The sequence below is a fragment of the Vollenhovia emeryi genome, unplaced genomic scaffold (genome assembly GCF_000949405.1).
Source record: "Vollenhovia emeryi isolate VEMERY1.0 unplaced genomic scaffold, V.emery_V1.0 DF939140.1, whole genome shotgun sequence".
NCBI classification, from domain to species: domain Eukaryota; kingdom Metazoa; phylum Arthropoda; class Insecta; order Hymenoptera; family Formicidae; genus Vollenhovia; species Vollenhovia emeryi.
Genome location: NW_011967226.1, coordinates 598,968 through 622,181, shown reverse-complemented (window position 1 = coordinate 622,181; position 23,214 = coordinate 598,968). Strand labels below are relative to the sequence as shown.

The 23,214-nt window shown below is 41.0% G+C and overlaps 2 protein-coding genes across 6 annotated transcripts in view; one reads left to right on the top strand and one right to left on the bottom strand.

The window, feature by feature from the left end:
* LOC105567119 (aryl hydrocarbon receptor nuclear translocator-like protein 1) overlaps nt 1-12,695 on the top strand; it is a 69,227-nt gene extending 56,532 nt beyond the window's left edge. The window contains exons 5-13 of one of the 3 annotated variants that reach the window (XM_012021694.1): nt 1,228-1,606; nt 3,559-3,819; nt 4,277-4,427; nt 4,790-4,904; nt 5,002-6,103; nt 6,425-6,487; nt 6,571-6,608; nt 6,719-6,871; nt 6,930-12,695. In XM_012021694.1, the coding sequence (XP_011877084.1) occupies nt 1,228-1,606; nt 3,559-3,819; nt 4,277-4,427; nt 4,790-4,904; nt 5,002-6,103; nt 6,425-6,487; nt 6,571-6,608; nt 6,719-6,871; nt 6,930-7,022 (2,355 nt within the window). In that variant the 3' untranslated portion in view covers nt 7,023-12,695. Of the gene's footprint in view, nt 1-1,227; nt 1,607-3,558; nt 3,820-4,276; nt 4,428-4,789; nt 4,905-5,001; nt 6,104-6,424; nt 6,488-6,570; nt 6,613-6,715; nt 6,872-6,929 lie in introns of those variants that run through there. The other 2 variants (XM_012021693.1, XM_012021695.1) reach the window with 2 other exon arrangements.
* A 1,743-nt stretch (nt 12,696-14,438) lies between these two features.
* Nucleotides 14,439-23,214, bottom strand: part of LOC105567117 (JNK-interacting protein 1) — a 10,154-nt gene continuing 1,378 nt past the window's right edge. The window contains exons 2-8 of one of the 3 annotated variants that reach the window (XM_012021690.1): nt 21,326-21,550; nt 19,599-19,840; nt 18,111-18,386; nt 17,211-17,363; nt 16,559-16,842; nt 16,027-16,205; nt 14,439-15,666 (exon numbers count right to left, since the gene is read on the bottom strand). In XM_012021690.1, coding sequence (XP_011877080.1) covers nt 15,594-15,666; nt 16,027-16,205; nt 16,559-16,842; nt 17,211-17,363; nt 18,111-18,386; nt 19,599-19,840; nt 21,326-21,550 — 1,432 coding nt within the window. In that variant the 3' untranslated portion in view covers nt 14,439-15,593. The remainder of the gene's footprint in view (nt 15,667-16,026; nt 16,206-16,558; nt 16,843-17,210; nt 17,364-18,110; nt 18,387-19,598; nt 19,841-21,325; nt 21,551-23,214) is intronic. The other 2 variants (XM_012021691.1, XM_012021692.1) reach the window with 2 other exon arrangements.

Sequence of the window (23,214 nt, the reverse complement as noted above, 5' to 3'; positions counted from 1 at the left end):
CGCCGACGTGGTACACCTCCAACGTCGTCCTCGACGACGACGTCGACGACGACGACGCGTTTCGCTGCGCGAAAGATATCATCCAGCCTGACGGTGTGTAGAGCCCTTCACAGAAGGAGTCTGAGGGCCTCGCGAACGAAACTTTCAAGTGCCTTCTATTCGGAGAATATGCGAAGGTGCGCCGTGGGCGTATATGGAAAATTGACGGAATATAAACACGTCGCTTCGCTTTAGATTGAAAACCAGCGTTCGGCAGATAATTATTTCTGCCGCGAAAGTTAATTGGACGACGCGCAATTGTATCTTAATCACGCCTTGAGTGCATTTTAAGTGTAACTTAATTATATTACACAAAATATAAATGTAGAAAAATCAACAAATGAAGACATTTGTCTTACCGAAGGTGAGGGAGGAACGTCGATTCTTCTCGCTCCACAGTATTGCATCGCCTACCCAATCGTGTCATCTATCCCGAAAACGCGCGAGTAAAATCGATCGGTTGATAAGAACAAGAGAAAGCTCTCATGCGAGTTTCTCCGTAATTTTACAGTTACTTTTTTCCCTTAATACCATCGGGACCGGACAACTGTCGCGCGACAGTATTCTGCCCGATCTACAATGTGCATTTTACGTCTACACAGTTGTAAAAGTTGTGTTAAATTTAACAGACATCACGTGTCCCAAACGGCCCACACAAAGTTTTGTGTTAATTTAACATAATATGGACATGTTAAATGATCGCACTAATACTCTGTCAATATTTTAGCACAAAATAAATGCAAATCTCAAAATAATTTGAAATAAATTCCGTGTAAATATTAACACATTTTTTATGACAAATGAATTTTAAACAATGTATTGTGTAAGATTAAAAAATAAGTACACATTGTGTTGTTTCAACATTTCTTTTCAGTATTTTAACAATTTTACATTTGAGGTCAATTAACACAAAAGCAATACGTTGAATTAACACGTTAATGTGTTAAACATCTAACACAAAAATTTTAACCGGCATTTTTTTTAAACAAGAAAACACAAATTTTCCAACGGTGTAGGCGTCGACGTACACGATTTTGGCCAGCGGTTTACCCCTCGGAGCACATCGTAGATTAGACTTTATCGTCGGACATATACGAGGTAACAAAGGTCACACCAGCGGCGACGTCTTCGTCGAAACCGGAAGATCCGCTCTCTCTCGCGTCTGAAGTTCGGAATTGTGTTTCGCAGATCGAGCTGCTGGGTCAGTCCCTGTACAACTACGTCTATCCCAAGGACCACGACGAGCTCACGCGTAATCTCACGCCCGACGGAATGCAGCCGATGTCGGCGGCGACGTCGCCGAGCAGCCAGGTGTCCGAGGTGGCGCACGACAACAACAGTTCGAGCTCCTGCTCGGATAACTCCTCGACGGCGAGTCACCAGCTCTCGGGCGACGGGATCAAGAACTTTTGCGAGCAGAGGCGGACCTTCAGGATCCACATAGCGCAGCGCACCAACTCGAGGCGCGACCACACGCAGTACGAGTGCTTCGAGGTTTCCGGTCTGCTGCGGCTCGCGGAAATCTACAATAACCCGAACATCTACCAGAACAGGGAAAGGCAACGAGGTGAGTTCCGAATGTCCCTTCCGACACCGATAAACGCTGGCTCACCCTTGAAACCTCCCTTCGAGATCCCTCACGATCCCTCCTCGTCATCAGCTTACGATTAGAACTACGCGAGAAGGAAGTCGTTACGCGCCTTCGAGATCACTTGAGGGGATGCTGGGGTGGTTTGATTTACGGACAGAGTCGCATACAGTTTGTCCGTTTGTAAATCTTATTATTGGCATTTACGTACAAAATAATACCAGACCGGATTGTCAACTGCGCAGTAGAACATTTTCATATAAAAAACATTGAGGTTTGAGGTCTAATTCGTATCGCATTAGGCATTTGAAAATTTTAAATACATGATGCGTATTGTATATATCGCGATATTCACTGTTTTCAAGGATAATCCACTGACTGACTTTTCGAGAGTGTAGGAGCCGGAAATTCGTCGTCGCCGCGTAAATGGAGTTTGATACGTCGACCAAATTTAACTTTGGAAGATAAATCTGAAAGGATTTAACGTTAAGAGCGCAGCCAGAATATGAATTTAACTTTTGTCGTGCTCTTCCTTCTTTCTCCCTTCCCTCCTGCGCCACCTAATTTATCATCGTGCCCTGGTCCATTACCCTAATTTGCTTGCATAATTTGAAACGTAAATTATAATTTCGAGCATGATACGCAGGAAGGTTGTCGCGTAAGCGACCGCGATTGAGAACGATTCTTGCCAGGGTGGCACAAATGTCAGAGATTTTTGTTATTCCGCTCCGTTGTACGCAATGCTTTATCGAAACGTGCACAGCAAGGATAATTGTTATAAACTTTAACGAGTTGTCGCGAGCTAGAAAATGGATTCGCGAGTCAACTTGATGAAGAAAGAGAAGCCGTTAAGTAATTTAGATCGCGCCTCGCGAACCGATTGCGAGCGACTATCTCGCTTACGTTACTTCACGTTTAATCCGATTACGGTTCGATCGAGACGGCCCGAGGGTTTCTCGGTTACGCCGTTTTATCGTCGCCGCGCCGGCTAACAACTCGATCGCGTTTCCCATCGCGACTCGAATAATCCTATATCGCGGCCGCCGCGCGTCGGCGACCGCAGACGTCCCTTCCGTATAAATCAGCAATATCGTGCCTCATTATCATATCCCATGTCCAACGGTCCCGTGAGGGCCGAGCGTTCGACTCTCGCGCGCGTATTCCACCTGATGGTCGTGTTTTATCGCGCGACACACGGCTGAGAAACCTGTAGCGCTGGTTTCGAAACGAGTATAGCAAATATTTACGCTACTCCTGTATTTAAATTTAGACCTTCGCCGCGGACGAAGATATGTAGGCGCAGCGTTCTCACTTTTTCTCCGCTCGCTCGTCTCGTCTCATCTTCGGGATGAGGGCCGAGCGGCGAGAGATGTCGTTTAGAGAGACGGACGGCGCTCAAAGAGACACCTTCGACCTACGTCGAATTCTATTACAATCCCGAATATCCAGATTCGCGGCCGCTCATCACGAATTCGCGAATTCTTCAATCTGCGTATCTCCAATCGGTCTCTCCCTGCCGGAATATTTAATGGAAAGCCAACATCCGGCGTGACTTTCCACTTTTCGGCATTAAACAGGCTCGGCAAGCTGATTGGAATTTATATCTTCGCTCGAGGGAGGCGAGGTACGATTTACGTATTTGCATTTTAAACTTTTCGTTTTCTCCGATAGTCGCGATCCAATCCTAAACTCTGGACCCGGAAGCTAGTTTAACGAGGCACACATCCGATTTAAATCACTGTGAAGGATTTATTGCGAGGAATGTCCCCTCGGCCGAGAGGTTTAAACCTGGACCTCCCCCGATCTTTACCAGTTAACCGAGTTTTTAAATATTTTTATGATTGGTCCAATTTTCTCCCAGGAGACAAGCGTTTTTCACCCCCCAATTTTATTGCCTGCTAACGATGGCGCGTTTGGAACGGCTTTTCCAGAGACGACGTGTACCAGCAACGACATCTTCTTCACCGGCGTGGCGACCCTGCCGAGGATGCGGCCCATGACCGTATTGTCGATGGTGGACGCCAATAAAAACGAGTATGTGACGCGGCACCTGACCGACGGGCGTATCATTTATTGCGATCACAGGGTGTCATTCATTGCCGGCTACTTGTCGGAGGAGGTATCGGGCCGGAACGCGTTCGCCTACATGCACAAGGATGATTTCAGGTGGACGATGATCGGCCTACGGCAAAGTAAGCGTTTAAATTGCAATTAGCGCCGTGCCCCTCGCGTTGGGATTAATACTTGCCGCACCACTTGGCAACCGTCGCACTTAGCAACGATACCCAATTATCTCTCCCGCCCCCTCTGGAGGAAATTCGAAGAAAAATATCTAATTGCAAATTGATTCGAGCGACATCACACGTGTTACTTTTATCACGCCCGGCGAATAAGTCATTAAAGTGCCGCCGTATATTTAATAGTCACATTAATAATGTTATATTATGCATTACGCCGGCATTATTTTAATGCATTCAGGCTTTACTACGCGGGGCGCTTTATGAGATATTTTGCATGTTATTTCCATAACCAATTGTAATTTAAATGTCGCGACAAAGTGTATGTAAACCGACCCATTTGGTGCCCGACGTGACGAGTCAAATATTGTTCTGCTTCTGCAATTAATCACAATTTGTTATGCATTCGCAGTGTACGACCTTGCCGAAACGTACGGCTCCTCGTGCTACAGGCTACTCACAAAGAACGGTAAATTCATCTACTTGCGGACTCACGGCTACTTGGAATACCATAAGGATTCGCAAATAGTGGAATCCTTTGTTTGTGTCAACACCATGGTGTCGTAAGTACCATTTCGCACCTCGGGACAGATTGGGGCGAGTGACAAGGCGGTTCCGATTGGTCCGAGTAGCGACATTAACGAGCAATCAATATTAAAGGAGTCTATTTTCCTTTTCTAATTATCGTGGAATAATCGCCACTCATAATCAAAAAATTTCCGCCGACTAATTGTGTTGAGACCGCGGCAACAATTTGTTAAACCAAATTTCCTTACACCTGCCTTGTCTTTCCACTTGCCCGGTTCGCCAAGGAAAAAAAAGGCGTGGGTTTTGTTTCTCAAGTGCTAGAGCAAATACATCGGGTGTATCGTGTCGCAATTCGCGTATTCGACAACGTATAGCAATAGGGAAATTTTGTACGCAGGGAGGAAGAGGGCATCCAACTGATAAAAGAGATGAAAGCGAGGTTGTCTACGTCCATGTCCACAAATAGCAGAGGTCTTATTCGGGCTGCCGACGTTAACTCGCCGATAGAAGTGGTAAGTCACATGTAGTGCAACGCTTTCGTTTATATATGATCGTTATGTACTTTAAACAAAAGGTTGTTTAACGCTCTGAAAAAAAATGATTTGCTAGACCTCAAACACCCAGCCATCGAATAGCGTCGAGGAAAAATCGCAGCTCGAGGATGCCATCACCCACCTAATCAGCGATCTACCCTCGGTAGATCTTGTACCGAAGGACAGCTTTGCTTCCTCACCGATGTCGAGCACGCAATACGTGAAGCCCGCTGTATTCTCTCCTCGTATGTCCCCGATCACCAAACAAGCCAATAAGATTGGTGTCGATAAGAAGGACCACTGCGTCGTTATCCCAGGCAAAGGCAAAGTAACGCCGAAGCAGGAGTCCAAACATACGATTGGCAAATTGATTAATTCCAGCAGCGCGGAGCAAAGCCCAATATCGGACTCGGAAAGTGCGATGCCGTCCGGCAAGTCCTTGTCAATGTTTGAAATGATGAACGTTGCCCCCAGTCACAGCAATGTCCAGAACGGCGATGGGCCTGTACAGTCAAAAGTTCTTGCCGCTCGCAAGTCTGGTAAAAGCCCTCGCGCGCCTCGTAATCACACATCGTGTTTGGATCGTGTTTCTCAAAATGCGAACGTCTTGAACACGCAAGAAAGAATCGGCCAGTGCAACGGGAGTATGTTGTCGCCAAGCGCTATGAACAACGGCGCTGCATGCAATATCAAGGTGGAACGTGGAATCGAGGATACGTTCAATTGTCTGGAAAAGCAGGAGTCGATGCTGCAATACTTCAACGACAGCGCGAGCGACAGTTCCATCGCCTCGTCGAGAATCGAGATGCACAATCCGTGTCCGTTGAAGAGGATAAGTAGCAATGAGAATCTTTTGATGATGCAAAGTAAAAAGAGGACCAACGATGTGTACGCATTGTCGAATGCAACCAACGAACAGCAGCGCATTTCCTATTTGAAATGCAGGTCTTTCGCGGCTGTGTGTCCGACGTTCTCGAATGAGTTCAGTCAGTACAACAATGACGCCAACTCGCAATCGCTGTCGGAATCACCTAATTCGAGTTTGCACGAAATCGGAACCGACTATCAGCATTTGGTAGATCCCACCGCGCCACTGGTTTTAACAAATAACGATGAGCAGCAGTTTATGAAGTTGCAGGAGGATACGTTACTATGTTCGGAAATGGATGCAAATCCAGGTAAAGTACGATGGTAAATCTCTTTGCTGGCGTTAGAGCCTGAGTCAAATCAAATCTTCTTTGGGAGATAAACAATTTTATGCAACCTTTAGTCTCCTGATTTTATTATAGGTGTAACTTTTATAGAAAGGGATTGTAAAAGCCTCTTGCTCTATCTCCGCTTTAAAAGAGCTTTGTTTCAAAATGTGCTATTCCATTTTGCAATCTTTGAATAATACATGATACATTTTATACTGAATGTGTATTGCATTCATATGCATAAATTTCAGCTAAATTCAATTTCTCAATTAAAGTCACAATTTTCTTTTTGTTCTCTTACAGAACTCTGCAGAACTGTAATGAAGATATTTGGTGGTATCCATAATGGAAGTGCAGATTACGGAAGTAAGTTTATATTTTATATATTGTTTATAAATATCTTCATAAATGTATGTTCGTTAAATTAATTCTGATTCGTATTCTTTCAGACTTTAACGAAGCAAAAATGCAACTATTACCCGATGATGTTGGTACACAATAATAACTGTCATTTAGTATTAATTAAAATAATTAGAAATTGTTTCTTAAAATGGTAATTCTCGAGCAAGTCTAAATTACGCAATATATTTGCAGCAGCAAGTGGTCAATGACGGATTAACTCGCACGTATTGCCAGCTAAAGGATAGTATGACATCGCAAGAGTCCCAAATCAATGTATTGACACGTGAACTCGAAAATCCAGCTCTCCGTATTCAAAAACTTGTTAGGGAGAACTTGTCACAGTTACAGGTACGTACCAAAGAAATGTGCGATATGTTGAGATTACTATTTGTTCGTTATTTTCCAGGCCGAGAACAACATGCAGAAGCAAATGCTTAAAACTTTACAACAGGATCGTTATAAAATGCAAGTGAATGTCAACCAGAAGCTTGGGATCTGAAAAATCGGATGGTATCCCAGTCATTTAGAAGCCGTTTTCAAGAACGCGAGCTTAATATGATACATCCCGGAATGGTTCTAATTGATAAGGAAGAAGCTTTAAAATTTCTCCTTTCCTCGAAAGGCCAAGACAAAGCTTTCGGTATTGCCGCACATGTGATTTGCATAATACTTGTCGACTTATCTTCTGAGATTTCTTTGTTTTGGAATTATCGGCATCATCAAGATTTACGATGAAGAACTGGGCAATTATTGTCAGTGCAGCAACAAATGGAGATTTAGATGGCGGACGTTGGCCAAGACGTTGCTTAAGTTAACCGCAAGTGATTTACCTGTTACTAAAGCAGTCTGTGTGTTCGCTTCGATTCGCGTTTTCCCTCGATCAGTGGAAAAGAAACGAGTGGGAAGACACTGGAAAAAGAACTCGTATAGTAATCGAGCGACCAATGCATGTATAAATGATTCTTTTTCTTTCCTTATCGTTTTCTTAACTCTGTGGGATTAAGGACTTTACCGCGCGCCATCATGTAAGAGGACGCGCGCTTTGCTCACTAACTGATTATGCAAAGATCGTACAAAACCGCATTGTATACTGTTATTTAAAACGTTGATACATTATAAATAACAGTCGCTACTCAGGCAGATTTCCTGCGGCGATCGAGTGTTATGCAGTTGGCAATTTTCAAATTTTACGGTATAGTGAACTTGTATATATGATATACATTCGATTTTAACGCAGCACGGCCGCGTGCGGTACTTTCCTCGTGCTAACTCGCCGCGAATCCGGTTGAGCTTGAACGCTACCTCTGCGATTACATATTTGTATCGGATGGATACGAAACCAGTCTCACTTATTTCCTTAATCTATCAGTTATAGTTGCGAACCTATGATTATTCATAATACTCATAGTGCTGGCATCTTTTTATAATTATAAAAGGACGTCACTGAAAATGTGAAAAGATAATTTGGTTATTTTGACAAATGATCGTGTAAATTTTGTTATGTATTTATGCGGAAGAACAAAATGCTAAATTTAGGGATATGTTCAATAGGGTTGCCACATCATGGACCGGATTTGTTCTATTTTTAGTGCGACAGCTTTACAACTGCACGTACCTGAGAATTCCACTTGCGTTTAATTGTTCTGTAATGTTTGAAAGTTGAAAGTCCACTCATGTGTTATTAAAGTGCAACAAGTATTTAATAATTTAAACTAAATCTCATTCTTGGCCCCTCTTTCCGTAGCCACGATTACTGCTTCAGGTATTTTTAGAACGCTCTTTAATACTTTCATAATGTGGCAGTCCTAAATATATTTCTAAATGTTATTAATAGCGAAGTTGGTTGCTTGCACTAGTGCGCACCGAGTGCACACTAAAGCTTGTTTATAGTCGATTCTTATATTTAAATTTTAAATACAAGTTTATAAACTCTATTTAGCAAAAAGAAATAGATCCATACGGATTCTGTACAGATTATTTTACTGGATAAGAAATATTTCAAGAGGTATTTCAGACGATCCTTAAATATAAGAATTGATTATGAACAAGCTTTAGTGTGCGCTCGGCGCGCACTAGTGCAAGTAATCGAATTCGCTACAAGTTTCCGTAAGTGCAATAGAAAACCGCTGAGAATATATTTTAATTTTGCTACGTAGAAACGTTAAACGTAATGATATAAGGTAAGTGTAAATGAATACATTTAACCGATTCTCATGTTATTATTTATAAAAAGTTGATTTGCATAAGTGAAGTTTTATTATATACGCGAAGTTTTAATACGTTTCTTCAATAATTTGCTTGAGTGATTTTTTTATATCCCACTGGCCTTGCTATCCATCCAATATCACGTTACTACGCAAATATACATATTAATAAACGATATTTTTATTTCATCGTTAGTTGACCTCCGCATTAATGAGTAATTGCGCGGAAGTTGACACGGTTGACGTACATATGTGTCAATTATTAAGATAAAATACATATTAGTCAATCGTGTTGCCAGCGATTACTTATGATGACGCGGGTCAGCGTCAATATAAACATATTGTATATCGTAAAAGTGTTTAAAATGTAAAAGATATTAATATAAGAGAGTGACGGAAATTGTACACTTGTCAACATATTCAGCACTGGCCCCTAACAGATCTACAAATTTATTTGGATCCTACGTGTACAGGTAATGTAAAGGCTGGCCCTGTAAATAAAGATGTTAAATCTGATCTCAAATCACGACAGCGTTCTAAGCGTTTCCTTTTCTTTTTTTTCGAATAAGAATTACTCCTCGAGCATCTAGAATGTATATCTGTTACTTGTAGTCACGTGCTGTCTTTTGTGTATTAGATTGATTTTACAAAAATCCTTTTTTTTTCTACCGTTACATTAAAAAGGACGAACCAAATCTGAAACATATTTTTTGACCGACTTAATACATGTAACTTTTTCAGGCCCCTGCGTTCTGCTGCTTATCTTAATGTGCTATGTAAGTTTTTCATGCTCCCATTACTGTGCGTCTACCTGTGGGATTTGAAATTTCATTGTCACTTGTAAAAAGAACCAATGTAACAACATATATACACGTATGTATGCACGTATATACATATATACACACATTATGTTCATTGTAAAAAGTTTCGTTAACTCGTTTTTAATGTTACATTGGTGTCGAGTGAGTCAAGTTAGGATTGTCGGTCAGTAAAGGGCCTCTATATAATTATGATCGTTACGTATGCCGGAGTTATGAAATTTAAAGTAGCCTATGACCCCTATGTCGGTTTTATCGGTGGAAGGGCTTTACCATCCTCACACGTGCCGATCACTCGATCATCGATGAGAACCTATGTTTTTATGCGGAGATCCACCGCTGAAAAAAAAGGAGTATCTAATCGACCTGTATGTACGAAATTCACATTCGCATAATTGACGACCGCGTGTAAAACGGGTAGCAAAGGGTGGCTTAACATCGGCCACCCGCGATGCCCAATTTCTCACGCGGTCTTATAGTACAAAGGACAAGTTTAAACTGTCTGTGTTCAGTGTACCTCATCCTCTTCTCTCTTTCTCTCAAGCTAACTTTTCATAGTACCATCAGTCAAACCGGTGATAACTGGTATTAACACGTCATGTAGCTTTGAATATCTCAGCTTGGTTGTGAGAGGTTTACATGATCGGGCATTTAAAACGAAACCTGTTTGAATATATATTTTAGTTGCGCATGAACATACGAGAGAATAATGATAAAGGTTGGTGGATTTAAACGGGAAATATGACAGTATAAAAATGACGTTCTTCTGAGGATCAATCTTTGATATTTTTTCGTATGCTCAATAATACTTTAATGGAATTATTTGTGAGGGGTATCACTCGAAAGAAATCATTGTTGACGAAGAGTCGTTGAAAAATCCACATGTCACGGTGATTAATTTTTGCAATACGCGCTATACTATTTTACATTATCTGCGATAATTTGTGAGAGGACAACCAAGCGTCACCACGGTTTGTATGTCACACTGTGCGTTGTAGTCATTTAAGGATTCATTCGTTCATTGTTACGAAATGGAGTAGAGGCATCTAAATCTTTCCGAGATGGAATTATATGCATAATTGTATTACGTATGCAGAAAAACTCAGTATGTGATTACGCTCGCACATGTCGGAAGATATTGTTAAAACGGGGATTGAGAAAAAGACGGATAGATCCTCTAAACTCCTTTATCTTAAGGTAACTAAGAGAGAGATATATAAAACGGACGGCTGCTCGATATTTATTGAAAAGAAGTGGATACCAATGCAACACAGACGGCTCTACGGTTCATTATACGCTAAGATAAAGTTCAACTTTATATACACCGCTGTAAATATATACATTACGTTATTATATTTTATATTCTGCTGATTGCACAGTAAGTGGCTTCTCAATTTCTTTCTGCAAGGTGCAAGAGCGAAGGCGATTAAGTGTGGTTGTGCACCTTCTTCTCGTACGCGTCTGTATATGTATACATATATTAAATGCAGAATACCTAGCACGCGTCGATGCCATTTGAATCTTCACAGCATCAGATTGTACAGTCCGACTGTTACTATTGTTTTGTAAGGACGCAAGAATTTTCAAGATTCTTGGTACGAGAGGTATCCCGCTCGTAATGTTTTTAACAGTGTTATAAATTACATCGAGAGTCGAATGTGCTTTTCTACCTCCTTAATTTATGTTAAGTTTACAGCGAAGCTCGCACCGGAGCAGGATATGCGTACAGAATGTAAGCTGCTCGGTTACTCGCCCGATTACAAAGATGAGTTTAATGTTATTATTGTACAAATAATAGTGATCATACATGCGCTAGACATACCGACGCACGTATGACTAGTTGTAAATTTTCACGATGACGTGTATGGCTCGTTGAATACTGCGTGCACAATAAAAGGAATAGCGGTTTTTGTAAAAAAATAATGGAACAACAAAAGCTATAGTTTATACTTACCTCTCCTGCAGATTGCTCACGCGTTATTAGCTACTGACATTTCCCGTTAGCGTTATCATTTCGAACGAGACGATCCATATATGGGCACGTGAATTATTTTTGAATGAGTCTCAGCCGGCCGATAGTTATACGAGCGAGAACGTTTGTAAAGACGAATTTTCTAATATATAATCTCAGTGTTTTTTGCTGTCAAGCACTATGTAAATTCCGATAGAGTTATTGAGGAACGTTGAACGCGTAATTTGCGTTGCGAGCCATTCTCCGGTAGGAAATCCACCATTAAATTATTTTATTTCAGTTTCATCATCCCCTTCATGTAGCTCTTGTTTTACGTATCTTGGATACATACATGTATATGCGTGTGTATATTAATAATACATCTCACGCTAATTTCATCATGGCTCTACATGTTGAGTCTAACGGTTTCTTTTTTATTTTATATTGTAATATATTGCCAGAAGTACACGAGTCCAGAATATTTTAATATATTTCAAACTTTTTTATAAAGAGTAGATTGTATTAGGCTGTAAAAATAGATTAATGTTCGCGCTTATGGTGCTTATAGCGTCATAACACAATGTATGTGGATTAAAAACAGCTATAAGTATTTTAGTTGTCTGTTTTGCTACTTTACGTTGAAGGTGGATAATTCTTGCCAAGAAAATGTAAAGTTAACGGAAATCATGAAGATTTGTATGTTGATGTACATTGTGTACATTGTGGAACGAGTTCAAAGAAATCGCGCAGAGATTTATAAAAATGTTTATGGTCGAGTCGCTTAGAAAGATACGGATACTTGTTCGGCTCGGGAATTATTGATAGTGCGGAGCGTGAAATAAATACTACATAAATGACAAAACTCGTCAAAGAAAATTGTAAATAAGAAACAATTTTTTCCCGATTAGGTGGTCTTTTTGTTTTAAACGAAGAAAATTAATAATTCAACGTATAATTTGCGTAAATTCGGCTTACTCTAAATTAATATATAGATAACAAAAGACGCATGCATACGCAAGAAAGAGAGAAATATGTAATTGTAACGAATAAAGGAATATAATGAGAGAAGATCAGTACATCTACAGTTATTGTGTCAAGACTGAATTATTAAGACTTCAAGAAGGTGAAACATTTTTGTAAATAATACTGTCTCTGGAAGAAAATATATGTAGAAATTATATGCATATTGTGCAAGTGTCGATCACATCGTTTGATTTATGTCTGACCCTTCTTGTCTTCGTTCGCAAAGAAGCGTATCGCATTACCAAAACGCTAATGTCACGAGCTTCTTTTTATTGAATTAACAGACTTGCAAAATAATTGTAGAACCGATTAGTTTACGAACGTAAAATGGTGAAGATTTTGTCGCCTCAGTTACATAATTAACTTCAAATCGAAATTATTTCGATGCAAAATCAGCCAATCAATATTTCTAATTATCGATATTCCAGTTGCTATCGGTAATTGTTCAATGGGCGAAGAGCTGTCGGAAATAAATTTATTGAAGATTCTCGCTCGTTTCCATTGCATTCCATTCGGTGATGTGTCTTAAAAAGATTTGAGAGAAATGATTGTGTCGTTAAAATAGCGGAGAAAATGATCGGAAAAGACACGGCATTTCGAGGCGATCCGAATGAAAGGCACGTTCCGTGTACCGCGGATATAAATGTAAGCCCTCGAAAATGAGATAAATCACTGTAGTTTGTCTCTCAATTTTTATTCGATACACTGTATAATCGAGGCGTGTGAGTCGTACTTATATAACATGCACCAAATCCCAAGTAAGACACCGCACAGAGCTCGTATTGTCGAGGAGAGGTCCGTAAATTGACAAGATTCTGCCGGCGCGAATAGGAGATCCCAGTTGTGAAATCGCATACGAGATTTCGACCGCGAAATGGTTTTAATGGTTTGAATCCGTAAGACTTTTCGGGGTTACTACAGAATAAGAATAATATTTTGGAGATCATCAGTATTTTACTAAATTGTTAAAATAATCAACGCGCGCTGAGAAAAATGTCCGATTAAATATAATCGGATAATCCAATTACATAACAACTATATAAAAATATGACCGGTTTATCAGTCAAATTTCATCGAATGCATCCATAATTTAATCGGAAAAATTAACAATCGGAAACACTAATTAGTTTATCCGATGAAAATTTTTCTCACTGCGACCAAAGTCGATTATAATATGGATTATTGATCGATCGTATCCATTCGTCGGTGAGCTGCGCCGCGATATTAAAAATTTTTTAATGGAAACCCAAACAGAAACACTGATAATGGGCAATTTGTATGACTGGGAAATCGTACACGCGCTCTGCGCACGCAACGTCCTGATAAAGGCAGTGTGAAATAGCGAACTGAATAAAACCGGATATCGATAGCGATAGATGTCGGTTGATAATGATACTGCTCGTCTCGCTCGATTGCACGCAGGCGGGTATCGCTTTTCGTCCCTTTACTTGTCCTATCGTCTCACATTTCTAACGAAGCTGCACATACTTGCAATTTGGTTCATATTCCGTATAAGTCGCTGGAAAACGTCGCGATGCAGCGCAATAGTGATATTTCGAATGCGGAGGCTCGTGTGCGTTCCGAGATAACGTTTTTATTTCTTCCTTCCTCCTCCCACGTAGATCGCGCGGGGAATTCAAGAGTACAAATTTTTGGGAGACGTGTCTCGTGAAACTTATGTGATCGGAGTGAGTCTCTCTCTGCCGCAAAGAAAAATAGAAAAATATACGAGTTTCTAAATAGCGGTGCGCCCACGCGCGCGGGCCACCGTTCTCTAACAATAAGAACAATACAGTTGGAGATCGTTCTAGATGACTATTCGTTGCTACGGTGAAGAACGCCATCAGCAAGAAGCACATTCGATAACGCGCCGAAAGTTAAGCAACATCTCTCTCCCAAATCGCCCGACCTCTGCTACGATTTCTTCCCTAAACTCCGAATGATCCAACACGCTCATTCTCTATTGTCGTATTCCCTTTTCCTATGCGTTACTAAGCGGATTAACTTGGTCGTGGGGCCGGGGTATTAGGAATTAATTCGCTATCGATTACCAAGTTTGCTTATTAACGAAGTCTTTAACAAAATCTTCCGGCACGACTCAACTATATCGTGCTCTCTCTCTGTCTCTCTCTCTCTCTTCCGATCTTAAACAGGAACGAAGTTTAGTCAAAAAGGTGTAATACCCTTCGATAATACCATGAGTCGTAATATTTAACCGTTTAACCGCATTTCATTGCCAAACTGTCGTTGGAATGAACATTTCAATTATTTTCTACTCTCTCTATGTTTACTTTCGACAAATAAAAATTGTTTTGACGAAATTTAGAATTAACAACAAATCCGCCGTAATATTTTTATTATTTCAAAAATTAATACGTATATGTTTGAAAAGTATAATATTTGACTCAAATTTACATCGGAAGTGCGGTTGGGAACATTGGCGGTTAAACGGTTAAAACAACTTGCAGAAATCGTTCCGTTTTCAATTGTGAAAAAATATAATTTCGGCAACGAAACTTCGCAATTGAAAATAGATCAATTCTTCTCAGCTGTTGAAGCGTCAGCGTCTATCTTCACTTACTCGGTCAATTTTACGTTCGTATCATTCTGCCGTTGTTTCGTCAGTAGAAACTAAGAAGTGTTAAGAATAATATGAAAATATTATCAATTTCAGCCGATACGATGTCTACGAAACGAAAGCAGACAATAATTCTGGTAGTGTTACAGTGGTATAGTATTATTTGACAAATATCATTTCTTTCCGCTGTTTAATTGATGTACGTAGGATCGTATCACGCGCATAAAATCAAAAGGAATCGGTAATAAGCAACGCAAATAAAAAAAAAACAACAACGAGAGAATAGACTGTCAACGGAGACTCGTGCTCGTCGTGACGCTTCCCAAAATGCTCCGTACACATAGATATACATATAATCAATATATGTATAAATTGGGTGTTTGATTCGCGTTTATTATTTTATATCTACAACTAGCGGGCGATATATACAGGGGTAAGGGGGGAAGTGAGATGTATCATTTTCTCCGCAGTCGCTATAAGTCAGACTGAGAGCGGTTTATTCAATGTAGATGTCCTCTATCGGGAAAGCAGTCTCGATGAATTTCGTGTAGAACCGATGAAAAGCGCGTCTGGAAAAAGACAATCTCGAATTATCGCCCACGCGGTGCGACAAATGGATTAATCATTTTGCTCGAGAATTTTTAGAAATAGAAAAAAAAAGAAATTAAAAAATTCTAATTGTAATCTAGTCTTAAATTGTTATAGCTGTAGTGCAATATTTGAATATGATAAAATGGTATAAGGTGTATAACAATGCGATAATGCACGTAGCACTGATAACAGTAATAAAGAAATTAATTGTAAAGTAATCGAGAAAATATTCTCCCCGGGAGAAAAATTTTTTCCGGGTCGTGATTTTGCGCAAAGTGCGGCCGGATCAAGTTCTCTGTGAATTAAAAAAAAAAAAAGAATTTTCCGAGGACGCTCACCCGACAGCTTCGGCGACGGGTCTTGTAGATTCTTGACCGATGAACACGTGACAAGCGAACCTCTGCAGAGTGGGGTGCTTCGTGATGAAGCCGAGGTAGCGATGATCGCGAGGATGAAATGCACAGAACGATACATTCTTCAGCGAGTAGAAATAATCGTGACAAGGACCTTGACTTTTCTGCAAGAACACGTTGGCAATTAAAAGCGACTTTTTCGTTTTCCTTTCAGACAGTTCATCACGCGTAAGAATTATTGCGCTAATTTAACATGCATAATTAATCGTGCGCAATTTAGACGTTATTTTTAACGTCTTGCGCATCAAATAGTAAATGTTTTCTATGAAAGAGAAATTTACAGGAGAATTATATTAATTCTATAATTATTTTGTAAATTTCTTATAGCTGTGATAAATACTTTGGAAATACAGTGCAAAAAACTTAAGGTTTTATTATATACTTATGTTTTAAATCGCATGCTTATAATTCGTATATTGTGCACATGAATGAATTTCCATCGCAAGGAGACACTTACTCGCGGTTTACTTCTGTCGACCATTCGAAGACCCTGATCGGATACTTCCAAGATGCAGCTCTGGGAGACGGGTGGATCTTGCGAGGAGTTGCGAAGGATTCTCCGTACCGCCTGACAAACCACCCCTGTACCCTTGTGGGCCAAAGTTTCTACCGATCCCAGGTAACCCAGGAGATATCTCTCCCTCTTCACTTTGGGCGCGGTGGGATCGAAGTCACTGTAGTCCATGTCGACCGCATAAGCCGATGGAAAGATACCTTGCCGGCCCGTCCTCAGATTTACACCTAAATGCGAAAAACAGAAAAAAATAGATTCTGCCGATATAATTCTGTGCGTAGCATCAATTTCGTGTGTTCCCCTTTGCTCTCTCTTTTCCACGAATCCACGATTTCTCACTCCGCAAATCACTCAACTTCATCTTTCCAATTAAGTACGTTCTTGTTTGATGATGATGAGAATAACTCATTTGAAATATTATATGATCGAATTAAAATTAAGTTATACATATTTATGCTTATTACGTGAAATATCAGTCACTGTCAGAAACTTGAAGGTATCGGCTCGATTCTATTAGCTAAATGAAGGAAGTTTGTTACTGCTGGGACGAGCTGAGTAAACTTCGATATTTCGCGAAATGGATATTCCTACGCACCTTCGCACCAGAGGTCGTCGGCCTCTTTTTGCACATATATGGGGTCCCCGATTTCAATATCAATTTCGTCATGGTGCCGCGATATGAATTTGTGCAGGCCTCGATGCGTCGCTTCGAGCAGTTCCAGTTGGGTGAACGGTACGCCTCCGCTTCCTTTGGAATGAAAAAGCGAGCTAGTATTGATTCTCCGAGAGTTACTCCGATTAGTTCGAAAACACTGTTTATGACACGGACAACAATTCCTGGCTTCCGTAACTTTTCCGAACTACGGCAATAGGAGCGCCAGATTATCGCGTGGCTTTGCAGAAAATTCCAACGAGGTATAAAATTATGAAGCGTCACAATATTTGCGCACAACGGTATGTTCTGGCGATTTTTTTAAACGATACTGCTTGTCATCAGAGAATAAAGTCTAAAAATAACACCTGATTTATTTAACAGCAAAAAATTAATAATGAATTATAATTCAAGCAGAAGAATTCGATCTATAAGCATGCATAGTTCTAGGTAAATTTTAATTCGGAATTTTGTAATTGCGTATTCCATGCACGACGGGAAAATAAGCTAGAGACCTAAATTTGGCGAATTAATAAAACTCATTAAAAGGAACAAAGTTAATGAATGTCAAAAACATGTAAAAATTAAATAAATGCTTCATATGTATATCTAATTACTAAATCGGCAATTCGGGGATGTTACTTTTATGACGTACAATCTAGAATTAAAACGACCTAGGCTGGCAAAAAGGCCTCTGGATTGTATGATTTTTATTACTGGCGACTTACCACTTCCAAATTTAATACTTTTATAATTTATATCGCATTCGAGTCGATTAATTTAATGACTCCGATGTAAGAGCAAAATTCTCGAGGATTTCTCCACGAGAAGTATCGTTAATACCTGGGGTGCTGCTGGGCGACGCCGAGTCCGTGTTCTGCAGGGTATTACATGGTATGGGCGACACGCTTTTGGGTCCGTTGTCGGGTGAATGAGCGGTAGAATGACCGCTGTCGGTGGCCATTCTCTCGCTGTCGGGCGAGCTGTCTTCGTGGCGGAGTCTGGGATGACATTTCCTTAAGACAAGATGAGGCCGGGCCGATGTTGAGCCGGTCGCGGCACTCAACTCGTCTGCCAGCGAGGACGACGTCTGTATGGACGTCTGGCACATGGGCAAGGCTGAAACGGCATCGGAGGACGTCAATTTGCGTTTTGGAACACTTTGGAATACACTCCAAAGAATTTCAATTACACCGCATGAATTTGGTCTGGTTTTGAAATAATATTCAGACAAAGCGCGTCTCTCGGGACAACATACTCTCTAAATGACAAGAACAAAGACTCCTTGTCGCCAGTAAATAATTAACCTACGTAGGAAAATTAATAAACGACACAACTAGCCAATTCAAGTTAGAGAAATTTATTGCGAAAAATATCACCTCAGCCAGGGTGATATTTTTCGCAATCTAGAGAGTAGTTTATTATGACCGCGAATGGAAACTATTCGGATGCTTTTCACTAGAACCAACGTGATGCAAGTGAATTTTCTTTCACCACGGTTGCGACAACATGGCCGGTTTCTCGGTTTCGCCGGTATGCAAGATGCATGTGCGACGCTGTGACAAGTGCGGTAGGACGAAAATAACACAGCTGTCTGTCATTCATTGTAGTTCGACAGCAAATCGGGTTCTAAGATATACTCGTATCGCGAAAGTTACGATTTCTTTACCGTATTATAATCAAAATTGTTCAACGCATACATCAAACTACAAAAATTGCATCTAGCATACCAACGCGAAACCGATCTCAATTCTAGCTTTCCGAAAAAAGATTTCGACAATACGTTGCTGAAGGACACCCACATTGATACATTTTCCACTATTATTGTTATAATTAATAAATCATAAATATGTTGACGAATTTGTTCTGTTCTGCGTTTTGTATTCTTCTAAAAATTATAGTGTTAAGTTAGAACAGTTCGGTCATTGAAACTGTCGAGTACCAAGCCAAGGATCCAGAGGGAGTGGCGGGGGCGTGCGCTTCTCCCCCGAGAATGATAAATTTACACTAAGGTAAAATGGCTTTCAAGACAAGGGACAAAAATCAAAAGAAAAACTTAATCTTGAGATATTACAAATAAAATGTACGTATGTGTTAAGGACTTTTTATTTCCCAAGGTTTTGCGAGTTCAGTTAAACGCATGCAAGTCTCAGCCGCAAATTTTGCGAGATAAATTTCTAGCTCCGCGCCCCTCGCCCCGCAAAAAATGTTCCGGATCCGCCCTTGTGTCAGGCCGAAAGTGAAAAGCGCCCAGAAATCGCGCGCACCGGCCTGATCTCTCGTTAACGATACCATCGGACGCGATTCGCGTTCGTACGGTGCCTTCCTTACATTTTTTGCTTTTAGGAATTTCCGGCAGTCTTCTACGTCTGCGCTCGGTGCCGCCGCTTCCGGGTCGATTCGACGGCACGTGCTCCGGTGTAGGCCAGGAGCTCAAACTGGAACACGAATCGCCGACATCGCTGACGACACTATCCCGGCCACCGTTACCGGATACGGTAGTGCTACCCCCGCCCGGTCCTGGTCCGCCGCCGCCTACCGATCGACCCCTGCTGCTCAGTCCACCGAACAAGCTAATGTCATCCAAGGTTAATGGTACAGTGAGCTAAACTATCATTTTTCATGCTGCCTATTTTCATTCTTTATGAGGATCGAATAAAAAGCGACTGTTATACTCTTCGTCCGGGGTGGTTGCGCGAGAAGATTGATCTCGCGCAACACGCGGACTATCAAGAGTTGCAAATTGACTGGACGTTTCCAACGGCCAAGTTAAGAAAAACTGTGACGGAGGAAATCTTATTAGTCGCCAGAAGTAATTAAAAAACTTCAGGGGATTGCTTGACCGTGTCTGGCAAATTTTTGTGTTCAAAATCACGACTGTTTGACCATTGCTTGTGGTCCTTCTCAAGTGATGAATTTGCCAGTAAATCGGTATGGCGAGGAGCCGATCATGATTTCACGAACGACCCTTGAAACACTTAGTCCTGTTCTGTCGTTCGTGAAATCATGATCGGCTTCTGTACTTCTATACGACATGGTCAGGCAATCCTCTGAAGTTGTTTAAAAAATATATATACCTCAGCAACACAAATTAATGTAACAATTACATTGTTTACTGCGAAAGAGAAGTGAATATACGTTAACAATAAAATTCGGCTAGTGCAACACGAGTCATCGCATGAAAGTCACATTTATGCAACGTGTAATCTACATTCTTTGTCATAACAATCATTGCATTAGCGAAGAGTATAATCAAAAGATCTAAACTCTCTTACAATTAGTACGTAGTTGCAGCGTGAAATAGAGGAGTCGGGAAAGGTTATTGACGCAGTAATAGGAGGGGTGTGAAGACCCGCTTAAAACCGTCGGAAAATATTAAGAGCTCAGAAAGTATACTATGCGCATCGACCATCGTCCGCGTGCATCGCACAGTTTCCAACCACCGCGGTGGGCGACACTTAATTAATAATTACAAGCGTCGCTGCACGCCGCGAACTCTCCCGGTGACTATTTCTGAAAGCCTCAGCTATTTTTAACAAGGTCAGACTGATGAGATTACGGCGTTACTGTAGATTATTATGGGCGCGATGATACGTCATATCTCACTCTGCTCGTGTACGCGGGTGACACCGTCGCGAATTAAAGTACGATTGCATATGAAATTGTAGCGAGACGCGGGATAAATTATAATAGCCACAACATGATTCTCCCTACGCTTATCGCAACAATATTTTGCGCAAGGGATTCCCGTCGCGAACAATGTAATCCTGTTCTTTCTTGGCGCGAGTTCAAATTGTCGCGGGTATTCCGTCCTTTGTCCACAACAAAAATCTGTACGCGCTCTTTTATCTCCCGCGAGATCGCTTTAAATCTTTAAATCTTTGTTTGCCCCCTTTGTCTCGAATTCTTATTATCTTCTGTGAAAATGCGGCGTTGAAAGTGTTACAAGTCAGTACCAATCAAACGTGAAAGTCTTCAATCTCCTTCGTTAAGGATCATGAAAAAATTATGTTGAAAGCGTACAAAGACAATTAGTAACAAATAAGCACAACACTTACGACGTTACCAACCTAAAATCGCTATCAGCTATGATCGAGCAATGATGATCCAGCTCCTCGCTGTCATCGGGGGAGGTGTGCCCGCTTTGGACGTCGTGCCGGTGGATGACGACGACTTCCTCGTCCTCGGAGTCGCCGGTGCCGACGTCGCAGGATCTGCCGACCTCTCCGTCGCTTCCTTGCGAGGACGTCGGCGAGTCGTCGATCATCACATCGTGTACGAGCCTGGCATTCGGATCATTAAACACGCGAAAATTACGTGAAAATCATGATCGAAACGACGTTCAAGTACCACAAGTATATAATGAAAAATTAATGGCCTGTATCCGACGTCATTTTTCATTGAAAAGCGAAAATATGAGTCGATAATCAACAATAATTAATTTAGTCTTCGCAAATGGCGTGCAACTATTGTGGTGTCTGGATCTTTCCTTTGATTTTTAATACATTGAAAATAATAAATCAAAATCTTTCTAATAATAATAATGGTCATACGACGATAGTCCCGATATATAAAATAGAATTGACGGCGATACGTCGGCTACTGTTACAAAACAACAGTACAAAAATTATTTATCAAAATGAAGAATTCAAAAGAATGGACTTTCGGCCATGTACTTCTTAATTTTTGTCTATTGCGCCGTTTATCGCGCAGATAAATACACATATAATGCATAAATAATTTTAACGTTCGTGATAATTAATTTATTGCCAGTGAAAAGTGAAAATTGCAAGTGTCATTTGTATCCCCCTCTATTCGCATGACAATCGGCATCCCGTTTGTAAAAGAATGATTCAAGAGCGTTGTCGAAACTCTCGTTAGAAGTACGTCCACTCTTTCGCTCTCCAGGTGAAAGGAAATGTTTGCGCGACAATCGCCAACAAATATCTCGCGTCTAATTGCATATTGATTTTATGAATCAGAAAAGTGACGTTTAAACGGGTTTGATGAAAATATGGATGTTAATTGAGAGGAGACTCCCCCCCATTAATTTCACACGCGAAATGCGAGCAAACTAGGTCAAAAATGAGATCGGAAATATTTGCAGCCGCGAGACTGTTGCGTATCAATTTTGCTTTATTTTTACAGAATCAGCTGCGGACAGTGACACGTCTGATTTATTATAAATGTGTCTGCAGTGTGATCTCGCGCGATTTCGTGACAAACACGATACGGACTCCGTATGCAGAATCCGAATCGTGTAGAAAGATGATATTCTATATAGTTACAAATTTTATCGCCGTATTTCTTAAATGACAGAAAAATGGCACACGTGCTCGCTCGTATTATTCACATAAATTCCCTACTCCCGGGACCGAAATACACATCTTCGTTAGCCAAATCTCGCGCTTAATGCGATTGAAATACGTAACTGCGCGAACATTACATTCGCTACGTTAGGTTCATGCGAAGGGAATCGCGATATGCAAAGTTATGCAATTACATCTCGCGCCAATCTCAACACTGCAATACATTAGCCGTCTAAACGGGATCGCCGGTATTATTTGCGGTAATAGAAATAATATGTATTGCACGTATGCATCAACGACAGCCGTAGATCGCGCCCGTCAACAATATACGCGCGTCGTCTAACTCGTATCCTTGTGTCACTTATGCTCCAGGATCAATAATTTTAAAGGCATGCTGCCGATGCGTTCTCGGCGATTTCTCCGGCGGCTCTCAGTCTGATCGTGCACCGGATGCACCCACGAATTCGACATTTTGCTGTGGCATTTTAAAAGTCCCTCGAGTCGCGACACGAGTGCCGCACATAACAGAACATTTCGCATAACAGTGCGGCGGTATTTTATTAATATTCCGATTAAACAAATGATAGTGACGTTGCTACAGCTTCACTTTTTTTCAAGTCTACAGACGTCATACTATG